General features: G+C 40.0%; 1 protein-coding gene across 1 annotated transcript; it reads right to left on the bottom strand.

Annotated features, from left to right (window-relative positions):
- Nucleotides 1-1,484: 1,484 nt before the first annotated feature.
- Nucleotides 1,485-14,042, bottom strand: LOC124158111 (mitochondrial protein import protein MAS5-like). Its single transcript, XM_046533291.1, has 5 exons — nucleotides 14,024-14,042; nucleotides 12,202-12,547; nucleotides 6,946-7,000; nucleotides 4,609-4,662; nucleotides 1,485-1,646 (listed from the first exon to the last, which is right to left on the bottom strand). Exons 1-5 carry the CDS (start codon nucleotides 14,040-14,042, stop codon nucleotides 1,485-1,487), a joined length of 636 nt encoding a protein of 211 aa, XP_046389247.1.
- Between the last annotated feature and the right edge of the window lie 595 nt (nucleotides 14,043-14,637).

Here is a 14,637-nt window from a genome sequence, read left to right as displayed (position 1 = left end):
ATTTCGTAAGAATGATAATAAGAATAATGCACATTTTAATTTCTAATCAACGCTATTAGATTGAAACATGATGTACCCAGCGAGGGGCAAGAGGGGCCAGCTGCCCTCCCCCTAGAAGCAAAAATCGCGAAAGGAAAATAATATTTTTCCAAGCAGATAATTTTAAAAACTAATAAAGAGCTGTTACAGATTCCTTAAAATATTGGTTTCATTCACCTTTTCCATGCTTACGGGTGTATTACATTTTAGTAGTGGGGGATGGGGGAGGGAGTTAGGGAGGATAAGGGAGGGGGGCGAGAAACTGATCTTTGCCCCCCTAGTCAAAACTCCTAGTTCCATCCCTGAATAGAGACTTTTAATTTACGTAAATATCTTAGGAAATAGCGAGTACCTAAATAAGATTATTAGGCTTCATTTTCTTGCCTCCAAATGAGTAATTGAATCCGGGAAACATATATCTGATGCGATTGAAAAGGATTTCATGTTCTTTTACCGCAAAGCCTCACATATGAGGCTTTTTCTGTATCCGGTTCTGGCTCAAATCAGAACTATACATAAGTGTATGATTAAGCGTTCTAAAAATAATGAGCAAGAGTTATCCTGAAAACTATACTTCACCTCAATACCGACTCTTGATTTTACACAGTGCCCATATTTCGGTCCCTCCAGCTGCGTAAAATCCAAGTTTTACTGTATTTAGATACTAATTCGATGCTAATCTCTGCTGATGGGAATAAGTTAAGCTCTCTCACATGTTAATAGCAGTAGATGTTTTCAATGCAGCAATGAGCTCTGTATATCCCATGCACACTAGGTTTTTCCATTTTCTCCCTAAGTTTAAATCTTAACTTAATCTAACTGGCTTAGGTGTCGTAGATCTGACACACATCTCGTATTTTTAAGTTAATAAACTGTTAATACAAAACAAAATAGTTAATCCTTGCTCAGCAGTGCATCGCCCTCGAGAAATAACTCGTACTACAGTGGAAAGACCTTTTTGACCTAGCTAAATCCAATTTATGTTACATGTAAGACATAAGCTGTTTGGCAGTACAAAGACTATCACTCGCTAAAATGCAATTCTCATAAAATGCCATACTAACTAAACTGGGCTTCCACTGTATTTACCAATAAAAATAAACACAAGAAATGAGGCCAAAATAAGAACACTTGACATGCAATACTAACTAGAACTTCAAAAAATGGGGAAATTTTTTTTGCACAAAAAACAAAGAAACACCATAATTCTACTAAAACAATTACATGATCAGTGCAAAGTTATACGGAACCCATCATACTATTTAAGTAGGATTTGCAATTGCCAACAATAACTCCAAGAATGCTTGCCAGAACAATGTCTTACACAATTCAAGGGGACCATACGAGTACTTCTACTTCATAAGTCACACACCCATGATGAACACCTCACAAAATGAGCCTTAAGTACATAAATATAGGTGATTATTTTAGATAGGAACCTATACTTAATACTTGAAAACATCATGCTCCTTCTCATCCAACACAATCACAATGTCTCCAGGCTCCAAACCTGGTTCTTGGTCACCTTCACCGGTGAAGACCACTTTCTGGACATAAGGCATTCCTTTATCTACATGAACTTCCAATATTTTACGTTCCCTAACAACCTAAATGGATAAAAATGGTACATATAGAGTTGCTTGCTTCTCTAAAAAAAATCCAACTTGTGAATGATGAAGAGAAAAACTTATTGAACTGACCAGAGTGGCTGCTTTAAACCAAGCGTATAAGGTCGATGTATAATCGTTCCATCTTTTACTACAGAATGTACTGGTATTTACCACTTCATAAAACAATTTCACGAGACTAGTTCCGATTCACAGTACCATTTACGGGTCAAACTCTGAACTGAATGTAGTTGTTTTGATTATTTGTATTTGTGCCACACCAGCTGCTGACAACTGAGGGAGTGGGGTATGATAGCGTTTGGTTTAGCTGTAGCACCTGCCTTTTCAGGCATGACACTCTGTTTCCTAACATACTTTTCAGTCACCATGTCAAGAAGCAAAATTGTATTATAAAATCCACTCTTAAATAAAGATGGAGTCGAAATTTTGGTCCAGCATTACTTGTCATTGACAGCAGTTGTCTAATTAAATGCAGTAAAAGATTGATAATCGTGAAATCTAATTAATGGAACGATATGAATAACAGAAGATTTTCCCAATGGATTTTTCAAAATTGGTCTCGTTTAAAATTGCATTACCTAAAATATTGCTCTGTGTGGTTCAATTGCCACCTCAAAGCCTAGCTGTCCTCGGGCTACTTCCGAAAGCTAGTCAACTACATAGTTTGAAACTTAGGGCCTATTTTACACACTTTGGTACGACTTCCTGCCTATGCATAGTTGTATCTTTTTTATCAAAGAAGTATCCTAAAACCACCATTTTTGAGTTTTGAAAATCCCAAATTTCCAAAATCCTCGAACCCCCCTTCGGCTGAGGGGGTACCTTTTCTCAAGACCCACGGGTTTCTCACACCCCTGATCAAAAACTAGTTCCGCCACTGAACAATTCTATTAACCGACAGAAGAATCCTTTTTGCTCCTGATATTCGTTCAAGCATTGACCGAGGTGTTAGACAAGGCTGTCCACTATCGCCTTTGCTGGTTCACGTGTACGTAGAGGAAATGGCGAGGAAGGAGTGTGATGAGTTTAAGAGTAAAAGTTGGTACCTAACGTTGCCGCCATTTTTTTAGTCGAAATGATCTTTTATTATGCGCCTACCTGTATCCGCAATACAGATTTTTAGCGAAGAACTTTTCTAGTGCAGTTCGCGCTCGAGACTACAACCCCAAAATGCGAAGAATAGGGGAGACGAAAATTGTGGGAGAGAAAGGAACGGAGGAGGGAAGTGACATGGCGAACGACCAACATAGTGCTTAAGTTCAACCGTGGGTTTCCGAGACAATTCGACTCGAAGAGGAGACGGAACGGAAAGACGGAAGGGAAACCTCAGTTATGACGAAAGGGAAACCTCAGTTATGACAAAAATGTCACATTCCTCATAACGTGATTTTCTCATTAGTTATCAATTAAAAAAACAAGAAGTATTCCGCCTACTTTTCATGAGTTGGTGACGTCATTAGTGTTCCATCTCATTCATACGTTCAGAGATAACCGCTAATTGAAGGAAGGAGTCGCTCACTGGAATGTAAATAACTTTGATCCACGTGGAACCGATGCGCAAAACGGAGGAGTTGCGGAGAAGCAGTGGCTCGCTCGGCAGGAGTTTGTGACGTCATCAACTTATTCGCGAAAGGGTTAGACTGCCGCTTTTACGTCACGAGAAGAACGTGAATTCGGCGACTCGACGGATCGAAAAACGAAATATCACTGGTCTCTCTATTTTTCAAGCCATATCACAATCGACATTTTAAAAAATTGATGAATGACTCCATTCATTGAAAGTACGGAACTAATTCCAAATTTTCCAACGAACATCGTTAACAAAAGCCCACCAACACCATCCATACATCCACGGCAGCCCGTTTTTCCGATCTCAAAATCGTCCACAATGCAAGGCCTATTAAACAATAATTTGTATTAACGGGAACGTTGGAAAATTGTTGAAATAAAAAAATAAAGCTTGTAGCCTGTAGCAGACATCTTCAAATAAAAATCATTAGCAAACGGCTGCTATTGCTAAAAGAAAAACACAGAAAGAGAAGCAAAAGAAAATGCGCAGGAAACTTTGAATCTGACTCAGACACTGCTATTGATGAGAGAAAGGTTTGTGAAGACGAATTAGAAACTGAGTTATTTTTAACGGAAATGGGTAAAGAAACCACTTTCTATTAACGAAGACACCGGATAAGAGGGAGAAATGTGGTATCGGTGCAATACTTGTGAATTAAGGGCACATCAAGAATGTTCTAGATGGAACACTCCTGAGGGGTATTTATGTAACATGTGCTTCGGAATTCAAATTTAACTTAAGGTTCTAAAAGCTCATAAACTTATGTAAGCCTATTGGCAGTGCCCTTAAAATTTTCAGCCTTTTTTTTACCATGGAAAGATATTTTTTTAACCATTGACTTCATATTAAGTCCATATTTCCGTTTACTTTTTTGTGATTTCTTAAATGCGGAATTATTTAATATAATAAACATAAATATTTCAGTTTAACGTGCCTAAGTCATCTAAAATCCTCATAATTCTTATTTTACAACCATTTAGTAGGACATGACATTAGCGACTGCTGTTACCCCAGGATATGGGTAATACAGGTATTTCTGTAACTGAACTGATTAAAGCACTCGATCGGAAATCGGTGGATCCGGGTTCGAATCCTTGTCAAAGCTAATGATTTTCTCTGTGGACTTTTCGCACAATGTGTGATCTGCGGGTGATATCGTAAAGTTAGCACCGTGGCTATTACCCGTATATTCCCATTTGCTTTAGGTATTTTAATGTATGTGATAATGAAAATGCTGAATAGACTGATTGTCAAAAAATATGGTGACTTCTCTTCGGATAACTTCGATTACTATAAATTCGAATTAATGGTTGAACTATTACCTGATTTTGGTAGGTGATAAGAGTATTAAGATGAAAAAAGGTATCCTACCTGCATGGACGCAATCTCCAGGGTTGGAGCGAGGAGGTGGCCTGGTGTTCTGGCCTGGGAAATGAATTTTAAGTATAAGATTAAATGCAACAGAAGATACAGCAATTTACCGAAGCACCATCACGTATGGCCAAATTGATACTGCTTCATTGATTATTCTCAACCAATATGGGGGCATCCATTAATTACGCGAGGCGTTTAGGGCGATCTAACCGATTCTCAACTAATCTCACGTGCCGGAGAGTGGGGGTGCGGGAAAGTATTACGTAATTTTTTTCCGCAAGAAACAGTGTACAATTGCGATCTCAGTTATCTTAGAAACTACTTTTAACTGATCTCAAATTGTTATTCTAGTAAACACAACTCAATTAAGCACATATTACCGTATTTACACCGAAAATACGCCTTTAGAACAATCTCTCGTGACATTAGAGGAAAGGGGTGGGGGTCGAGCCAAATACTTATCACGATATCTCACCAAGGGGGGATGGTAGGGAGTGTAAAAATCGCCTCACGTAATTAATGGATGGACGCGATGGTGATTTTCCGTTCCTAAAAAAATTAAATCAATGCGTAAATTATATACGTGATAGTGATTATATAACCATGTATATATTTGGTGTAAGAATCAATCGCTTCCGTCTCATCATTGTTTTGTCGCAGTTTTTAACTATTTATCACTGTTATTAATATCAAAATCGATGAAAGAATTAAATGTGTAAACCTTGTCTCTAAAAATTATAAAAAGCCTTTTATGAGCAAAATTTCCAAAGGAAGTCGTTAAACCATCTCAAGAATCGAATTTGTCTCTCACAATTCCTGTCATGTAATCTGGCAGTTACGCCTCTAAGCCAATAGTCATAAATTTTATTTGCCAAAAGTCTTACCGTCCATTTTGCTACTACCATCGTTTGTCTTCCCTCCCCTTTCCCCCCCTAGAAGCAAAAATCGGAAAATCAGTACCTACTGAATTGAAACGAAAGCATTCAAGACATTTTCATTAAACCCACGAAAAATGATATGTATTTGTATAAGATATGTATCTAAAATAAAACTATTTTTTCAAGGAAATAATCTCATAAAGTAATGTCACAACTTGGTTTGCCCCCCGCCCTCTAGACTATGGCTTGCCCCCCCCCCCCTCCCCTAGACTATGGCTTGCCCCCCTAGTTATGGTCCTGGGTACGCCTTTGGTACAAAACTATTCGAATCCCGGCTAAGTAAAATATTTTTTTAATGGCGAGCTTCATCCTTTGGTGTATTTAACTTTGCACCCGTGCGCGTGACTGCATACAAAGTCACTTGTTTCTGCAGTGCTTTGACATTCGTCGTCGCCGACCAGCGACAAAATAGGGGGTTTTCACTCCTGACAGTGACTAAGTAAGCACGACCCTCGCCACATGTGCCACAGTGTGGACTTGTGACTTCAACATCTTGTTCGAAAAACCCAATGAGGTAATGAGCACACAAACATGACAATAGCGATTCTTTAGTACTTCACGAAATTCACTTTGACGACATTCCAGTGCAATCAGTACATTAAACGGCTTAGTATTTAGTGTACTATGCAAAGCCCTTAGAGGTGGAGCCGAAAATACGAGATGAAGGCCGACATTTGTTGTCAGGATATTAAAAAGGAAATAGTATCAGGTGTATGGCAGGAGTTTCCTAAATAAAAAAAATCCGTAACGTTTTGACGATTGTTATCGATAACAACACGGCTTCAAAGCGGGGAAAATACCATTATCCTGCCTAGTTTAACCCAGTATGCTTGCAATGTTGCTTCTATGTAATATCAATAACGCATTCATTTTAAGCTCTATTAAGGATATGTTTAAACTACGTGGTATTTTATGCTGTATGGTAAATGGCAAAATGTATAGCAGCCAAAATAATTATACAGGTGATTGAACAATCTACGGCCGTTTAACAGTCGAAAGAAAATAAATTCCCCAAGACCGCACTCTTTGCTGAGCAAAAAGGTGGGGGCTGGGAAGTTGGAAGGATGACAGAGAGGTCCAACAATTTAAATACACAAAAATAAAGCTGAAACACTATGAAACAATCAATCGCATAAGCTCACTAACGCACCTAGAGGATTTGCTCCAAGGAACAAAGGTCGCAATCACACATACACTCAGGTTTGCACCCCCTCTCATCATTTCAATTTCCCACCTTTTTGCCCAGCAAATAGTACGGCCTAGGGGAATTTATTTTTTTCAACAACAATTATAATGATTAAGTAGAAAATTCTCATTTTAAATAAGTGAAAAATAAGTGCAAGGATTAAGAAACAAAAAGTTTATAGGGACAATAAAAAGAGCATATTTCACATACCTTTGGCTGTTCTTGGCGCCATGTTTGGGGCGGGGAGGACCGAGATGTCATGGTCCTAAAATTAAGGAAATATAAAGGTTAAATTATAGTTTTGAATAGCGTTTACTAGCATAGTATTTTACTTGATAGGTAGCACATATTATCATTAAGTACTTAAAATTTAGAAACACAATATTACCAACCGACAAATTGTAGATTATATAATAATTACAATAGCCATCCAAAATTTGTTATTATTATAAATAAGAAACATATCCTTTTAATAATTTGATGAATAATTCGGGGTTCGAATCATATTTCTTTTTAATAATTCTTAACTTAGTCCAACAATTTAAAGCCAATAAATAGTCATCCATGAAATTATTTTATCTCTCTTTTCATATTATTAGATCAAAGTTTTCCGCTGCCATAAAATTATCCTTAAAATATTTTTGCACGCCCACTCCCAAAACAGAAAACCGCTGAAGACAATCTAATTCGAAGAATACAGCCGATGCAGATGGACACCGACGAGTTTTGAGAAGCTCGAAATTGACATACGTGGAAAAAATTCCTAGAAAATGCCTGAGAACCAAGAGGTCATAAAGATTATTTTATTTGGAAAAAAAACGCAGCTAGCACTGAGCAGGAATGCAATCCTCGCGTGAACCCTATGCGGATATTATCTTGTCATTAGTGTGTGAATCCATATTCATTTGCTTGGCTGTGTTTCGCGATCTATCCAGTTTTCACACTCGCCATACTATCGCTGTTCATATCGACGAAATATCTTGTGTCTCAAGTATGGCTATTTGATTCACATCATGTCATGAAAGGATAACCTAGGCATTTACGTGGCCCCTCCGCCCCGTGGATCATACGCTGCCCAAGGGGTCCGGGAAAACTTTTGAAAAATGACATGCCTGGAAATACATTTTGCATCGTTTTTGCATTTTAAATTTAACTTTGAGCTGATGCAGTTATTGAATACCAAAAGTAGGCAATAGTTTAAATTTTTTTTATTTCTCTGAGGGCTTGGGGGTTGTCTATCCTCCTCATTCCCCCCCCCCCCCCCATAGTTACACCACTGCGGTAGAATATAATTCACTAAAACTTTGATCGAAGGTTGGTAGATTTTCTTAAAAGAGGCGTTAATGCAGGCTTATGTCCACAAAAAATCATCATGTTCCGGGTTCAAAGTAGTGAGGCATTCACCGAGTTCATATATTGGCGATGGCAGAGATGTTTCAGAGACTGCCTGACCTCTCCTCATCGGAGTGCTCATCGGAGGCCACTTAAAGCTCACAAGGAGACATCGCCAAAGTGATGTGTTGGGATCTGGATGTGGATGTTATTTTCTGAAACTATATAGGTAAGGCAGAAAAAGTGTCACGGCTTTCTTCCACATATGCCCGGGTTCGAGAGATGCTCGCTTGTAAAGATTTCGCGCAGCATCACATCCATTGAGTAATCTCCATCTCTCAAATATGGCCATGGCGGTGTGGTCTAGGGCGCTAGTTATTAAACCTGTATAAAGTGTCTAGGGACCGAGTCCCAGTGTCGGAAATAGTTTTTCTCTCTTCTAATTTTTGAAATCACCCATTCGTTTTATTTAGTTACTTCACGATTTTTTAAATTTAATATCAATTTTTGACACTTTGACCGTGACACTTTTTCTACCTTACCTATATAGTTTCAGAAAATAACATCCGAATGTAGATCCCGAAAATCACTTTGGCGATGTCTCCTTGTCAGTACTGTCGGATGGAAATTCAAACCGTGGTCTCCTCGGCGCCTTTTGTCAAGATCAGGCTAATGGCAAAGCCGAGTTTCTCTCAGCCTTTCTTTCCCCACCCTTCCCTCATAGCGCAAATAATTCAGCTACAAATGAGGTGGGTGAGACGCCAAGGGGTACAAGTGATTTTTTTTCAGAACAGAGTTTGGTGGAGAAATTAGGTAAAGAAAACAAACGTGATCGACTTGATATTTAGAGGAGCATTTCAATTTCCCCTCGATGTCAGCACAAAACGGAGACTCACTTTAAAGTACCCCTTGGCCATCAAGTTTTTGCTTACTTTTTCTATCACTTTAAGGGCATACCCAGGATCAAAACTAGAGGGGGACATGCCATGGTCGTACAAGTTGTAACAAAGAAAAAGTTAAGGAAACAAAAATAACAGCGCTTTATTAATTTTTAAAATAATTTGATCGAAACAATATTTCTATTTTAATTATATATGTTATATATCAATTTTCTTGAATTAAAAGAAAATTTGTTCAAAAATTTCGATTTGAACTAAATTTCCTTTTGCTTCTGGGGGGGGGGGCAGCTGCCCCCTGCTCCCCCTCGCTTGGTACGCCCATGTATCGATTGCTGTACCTAATTCTGTTTAGCACTCGAAGACAGCGGCGCAGCCTGGAATTAAAGTTAGGGGGGTTTATGCGCAACTAATTCAGGGGGTCTGGGGGTTATAGAATACCCGCCACGAAAGTGGGAGGTGCGGGGGCCCTCCCCCAGAAAAAAAATATGATTAATGGTTCAAAACAGTGAGTTTAAAGGGTTTCTGGGCGATATTTCATGTATCCTTACATTATTCTATGAGTAATATAAATCCAATTAAGTAAATTGGATTTAACTTTAAAATTTCATTTGAGCTCTCGGGTGGGGGGGGCAGGGGTTTCCCCAAAACCCCCCCGCCACTTCTACGCCACTGCTCGAGGAACCTGATTTGTCATATTGACGGGCAACCTGGCCATTTTGATGATTTAATTAGCACGTTTATGCATTCGAAATTCCTTGAAAATTACATTTTGAATTAAAATAAGCATCGTATCTGCCATAATGATTGACGTGTGGTAAGCTAAGGCAGGCGAGGCAGGAGAGACGTAACCGCTGTACATTTTTAATTTTTAATTTTAAAATTATTTGAAACAAATTACTCAGTTTTATTGAAAAATAAGGAAAAGGTTATGTGTAATGAATTTATCTAATAATTTTAACAGAAACGAAGAAATATTTTAAATGATTACCACACGCTAAAATGACGGATATGGGTCCATCTATGCAGCGACCCCGGTCCTTCTCGAGTTAGAACAAAATCCCACCCCCTACTCTCTCCTTCTCATTCCCTCGACATACAAATCCAATAAACTCGAGGCATGTCAGTGAGAAAAAAGGACAAGAAGTATTCGTCCATCATTGAATTTTGAAGCTGTAGGCCATACTATACTCGCACTGGGGATTGGTCCCACGTCGTAACATTTTGGATCCCGTGAATTTTACATGTATAGGTTGTGAAAAGCCAAGGGCTTTTGATTTGTTTTAATAAATCATTTCCTAATCCGAAAAAGAAATTCAGGAACCGCTAAATGGCATCACCTTTTAAGCAGGCATGGTAAGTGAAACGAAACGAAAATATTTCGTTTCGACCCGGAGGGAAACGAAAATACTAGGCTTAGGTTTATTTTCGTTTCCGCACGAAACTAAAATCACCCAGGGGTTCAGTTTCAACCCGGGACGAAACTTTACTCCCGGGAACGAAACTAAATTAATCAAAACTCCGCTCCTCATAGTTAAGTTTCGATCCCAGAAGTTGAGTGGAGGGGGATAAGAGAGAATAGTTTCGACCCATGAAGTTTGACATGCATGTAGAGAGGTTAAACATATAAACTGCCAGTTTGCGTTCACCGTTCCCCTGTTAGTAGTAAAAATTCGAGTGCACCATGCATTTAATGGCGGTAGCCGAACCTCTACTTCATTCAACCACACTTCGTACTCGGTGTGTGGGTCGAAACTTAACTGTTCGAAGGTGAAGCACGTGTTACCTCCGGTGCCAAACATTATCTGTGTTTCGTTTCGTCCCAGAGTTTAAGTAAAGTTTCGACCCGAAGTAGTTTCGACTCCGATTTCGTTTCGACCCTGAGCAGGGATGCCGACTTACAAAAAATATTGGGGGGGGGGGGGGGGGGGGGGGATCTTGCCGGGGATCTTGCCCCGACAAATTTTACAAGTAGTGAGTTTTAAGTTTTTTAAGCATTTTAGAAGAGTAATATGATCAACATTAGAACCCTGATAACTCGGATCTCGATATTTGGATATTACGGGGAAAATCGACAAGCCCGACACATTTTTTTCCTCACACACATAACGAATTTTTGAGGGGGCTCAGGCCCCATGGGGTCGGCGCCACTGACCCTGACTTTAGCTCCCCGGGATTAAATTCATTCCGTTTCGTTTCTACATTTCGCTCCAGGGAACGAAACTATTGAAATTTCACTGGTCTTGCCTTTCGTTTCGTTTCACTTGCCATTCCTGCTTTTAAGCAAGACTAGATAAAGAGCTTAATAAAAAGGCTGAATAGTTGGGGCTCGAGAAAAACGTACGGAATTCTTTTCCACGGAATCAAATACGACAGCCCTAGTTCTAATCGGGCCCGAGTCCCTGGAGGGAAATATTTCCCGAGGAATACTCGGGCTTGCGCAAAAATATGTCAAAATTGTCCAAAAAATTGTTATTGATCGATCGATTGATTGTTTGCATGCGTTTATTTATCATTGTTCATTTTTTCTTATTGATCTCGCTCTAATAATTTCATTTTTCTCTTCACGCAAACAATATTCTCAGCTTCCAGCATTACACATGCGCTATTTTAAAATTTTATTAGTAAACTGGCTGGTTGGGGCGAGTTTAACTCACAGATACAGAAACGATCACGCAAGAGAGATATTTTGCCATACGGATGTTTAGGCATTTGTTGTTTCCAAGAATATTCGAGATAATTCCGGTCGTTTTAATAAATTCTGGTTGGGATTATGCAGTTAAATATCTCTAATAAGCACCTTATTTACTTTTAACATTTTTTTGCCCGCGGCTGGTGATTCAACAACCTCTGCCACACGCCTATAGTGGCGGTTTGCTGTGTAGTTAGTAAATGCAGACTACTTAGCGAACCAACATCAAGAGCTATGAGTTGATAACTGATGGTACCAATGAATGTGTAAGTATTCACGAATTTTATATCTCGATGTGATGGTAATGCATGGTATCCCGTGAGATTGGATAGGGCTGGGGCTTCAAAGTGTTCAAAATACTCATTATTGCCACGCAAAAGATGATTCACTCACCTCTTGATGGAGGCCGGCTGCGGGCCTCAAGCGGGACCGTCTCCATGGGGCCCGGCCGGCGGAAATCGCACCTCCACGGCGAAGGCTGGGTGGCCCGGGTAGACCACCACGACGTCGAGGGGGGCGACTACCTCTACCCTGCGGATCACCCACTGCCCTTCGACTTCCTCCGCAGTAATTCGCAAGTGGAAGTTGAGGTAGCCGATCCCCTCGACGCCTTGAAAGGCCCTCGGTATGTGCCGTGGAGGGTCCTGGCCCACAACTGGGCCAGCATCACCCGCCCCAATATGGTGTCGCTCAAAAAGCCAACCCGGGACGATTTCTTCATCTCCTTCGCCCTCCATCGGCGGATTGGGGGGTGGTGGAATTTCCCTCGCCTCATCCACGGTGCTGAGTCGCTCCGCAACCTCTGCCGATGGAGGGACATCATCCCGGGAGGCCTCCTCGCTCCCTCCGGGCCGATACGCGTCTTGACAGTCGCCCTGCCGTTTTCGCTTGCCTGGAGGGAAATGAAGGATATGAAAGTCCTATAATCTCTATATGAAAACGATCGTCCAAGGGTAGGTGGATGCGAAGAAGGGTAAGGGATGGCCCGTAGGGAGTTACATAGGTCAGGTCAGTGGCGTAACGATGGGGGTGGTATGAGCGGGATAAATTCCTCCACGAAGGGGGATAGATTCCCCCAGCCTCAGAGAAATAAAAAGAATATTTAAAACCATTGACTAGTTTTTCCGTATAATAACTGCATCTGCCGTGAGTTAAATTTTAAGCATAAAATGATGTAAAATGTACTTCCAGGCATGCCATTTTTCACAATGGCATGCCTGGGGGGGAGGTCGCCCCCTCAGGCCTAACCCTTCCCCCACTCCCAATGCATATTCCTAGTTACGTGACTGGGCCAGGCTCTTAAGGATGCGAAAGGGATAAATACGCTACTATGAAGTAAAAAATTTATATCCAGGGGCGTAGTCGGGGTGGGGGTGGGAGAAGTCTCAGGGGGCACGTGCCAACCTACCAAAAGCATTTCATATAAGGAGGATAATATTAACCTATAAAAAAATATATTCTGCTCCACCAATATATTTTAGCAAAAAAAAGTTTCCCGACGACCCATGAATTGCTTAATTTTAACGTCCAAAATAGCATAAAATGTTATTTTTAGAGATAAAAATGTTCAAATATTACCCCCCCGGGTCGTGCCCCCCTAACATATCGTCCTGAATACGCCCCTGGCTATTACAATATACATATTACCATTATTACACAGGACTGCTGGTAGTTCATCAACTAAAATTGAGGAAAGGACACTCTAGCGAGTAATTGATTTTTTTAAATGATTAGTTCAACCTTTCCCACATTCATTTCCAATCAAAAACGAATTTATGAACCTCATATCAATTAAATTGCATGCAAACATACATAATCAGCTAAGAGTTGCAGATTAAATTCCTATTTTATGCATTTCTCGTTGTATGTGACTATCAATTCAATTCAATCAGGTCTCGGGCATAGGTTATCTGCGATTTAAGAACACATTAGGCCTTACTTCTTCTTTGATTAGGATTCTTATTTAATAAGACACTATGGATACGATTCGTCGCAGTAATTGGCCCTCGCAGAAATTAAGCGAAAGCGATTTCGCATAACGAAGAGAACGAGAGCATGAACTCTGCGCTTCAATTCAGGAAGCACGCCATCGAACCGAACTCATCAGGTTTAAGATCCCGAATATTGTTAAGTTAATTCCGTTCGGAGGGATATTACTCCCAAAATTAAGACTATACGCAACTTTTTGTGCATTGGCCCTCGAAAACTGTCGAATCCTTCGAGGACCGACCAGCCAAGGGATGCATGATGATTATATCCAAGTGGTTGCTAGGCAATATCCTTTCCGCCACGTATTTCAATTAAAATCAGCCAATATTTAGTGGATTTAGGTCTAAAAATACTATCCTACAATGGTTATGACACTTACGACACATGCACTGGCCCATGCTGAATTGCAAGTTTGAACAATTAACTGCCGAAAAACTATTTTCACAATTACGTCTGTTCGCTCTTGATGTCTGTCTGATTGCTTGATGCATTCGTAAGTAACAATAGTCCCGTAGTAACGGTTGGCGTATGGTTTCGAAAGCATTGTTGCTCCGGAACCGTCGCAGGTGAAGCATTGCAATAATGAATTACTACGTGATATGCAACTGAATTTTATTTTCTATTTATGATTACATGATAAATTAAAATTACAACTAAGTGGCCAATTCATACGTTTTTTAGTGCTTCTAAACATATGAACGGCATTGAAATGTGTTGATGATTTATTTATTTTTTCATTTTACAACGGTCTATTATCGAAAACTGTGGATAGTGGAAATTGTAGAAAAGACTGCCGTTATATCGTTAGTTGCTCAAGCGGTAAGTGTGAGTATTCTTTACATGTTCCGTCTTGTACTGAAATTTTCAAGACAAGGTTGAGATCCCTTTCCAATTTAAGAGCGCAACGTAATGAATTGGGCATATCCCAGACAGCACACTAGTAACGGTATACATATACCGTAAGTATACCAGGTGTATACTGTTTCCTTGAGA

The sequence above is a fragment of the Ischnura elegans genome, chromosome 4 (assembly GCF_921293095.1).
Source record: "Ischnura elegans chromosome 4, ioIscEleg1.1, whole genome shotgun sequence".
Classification (NCBI taxonomy): domain Eukaryota; kingdom Metazoa; phylum Arthropoda; class Insecta; order Odonata; family Coenagrionidae; genus Ischnura; species Ischnura elegans.
This window is presented reverse-complemented; position numbering and strand designations above follow the sequence as displayed.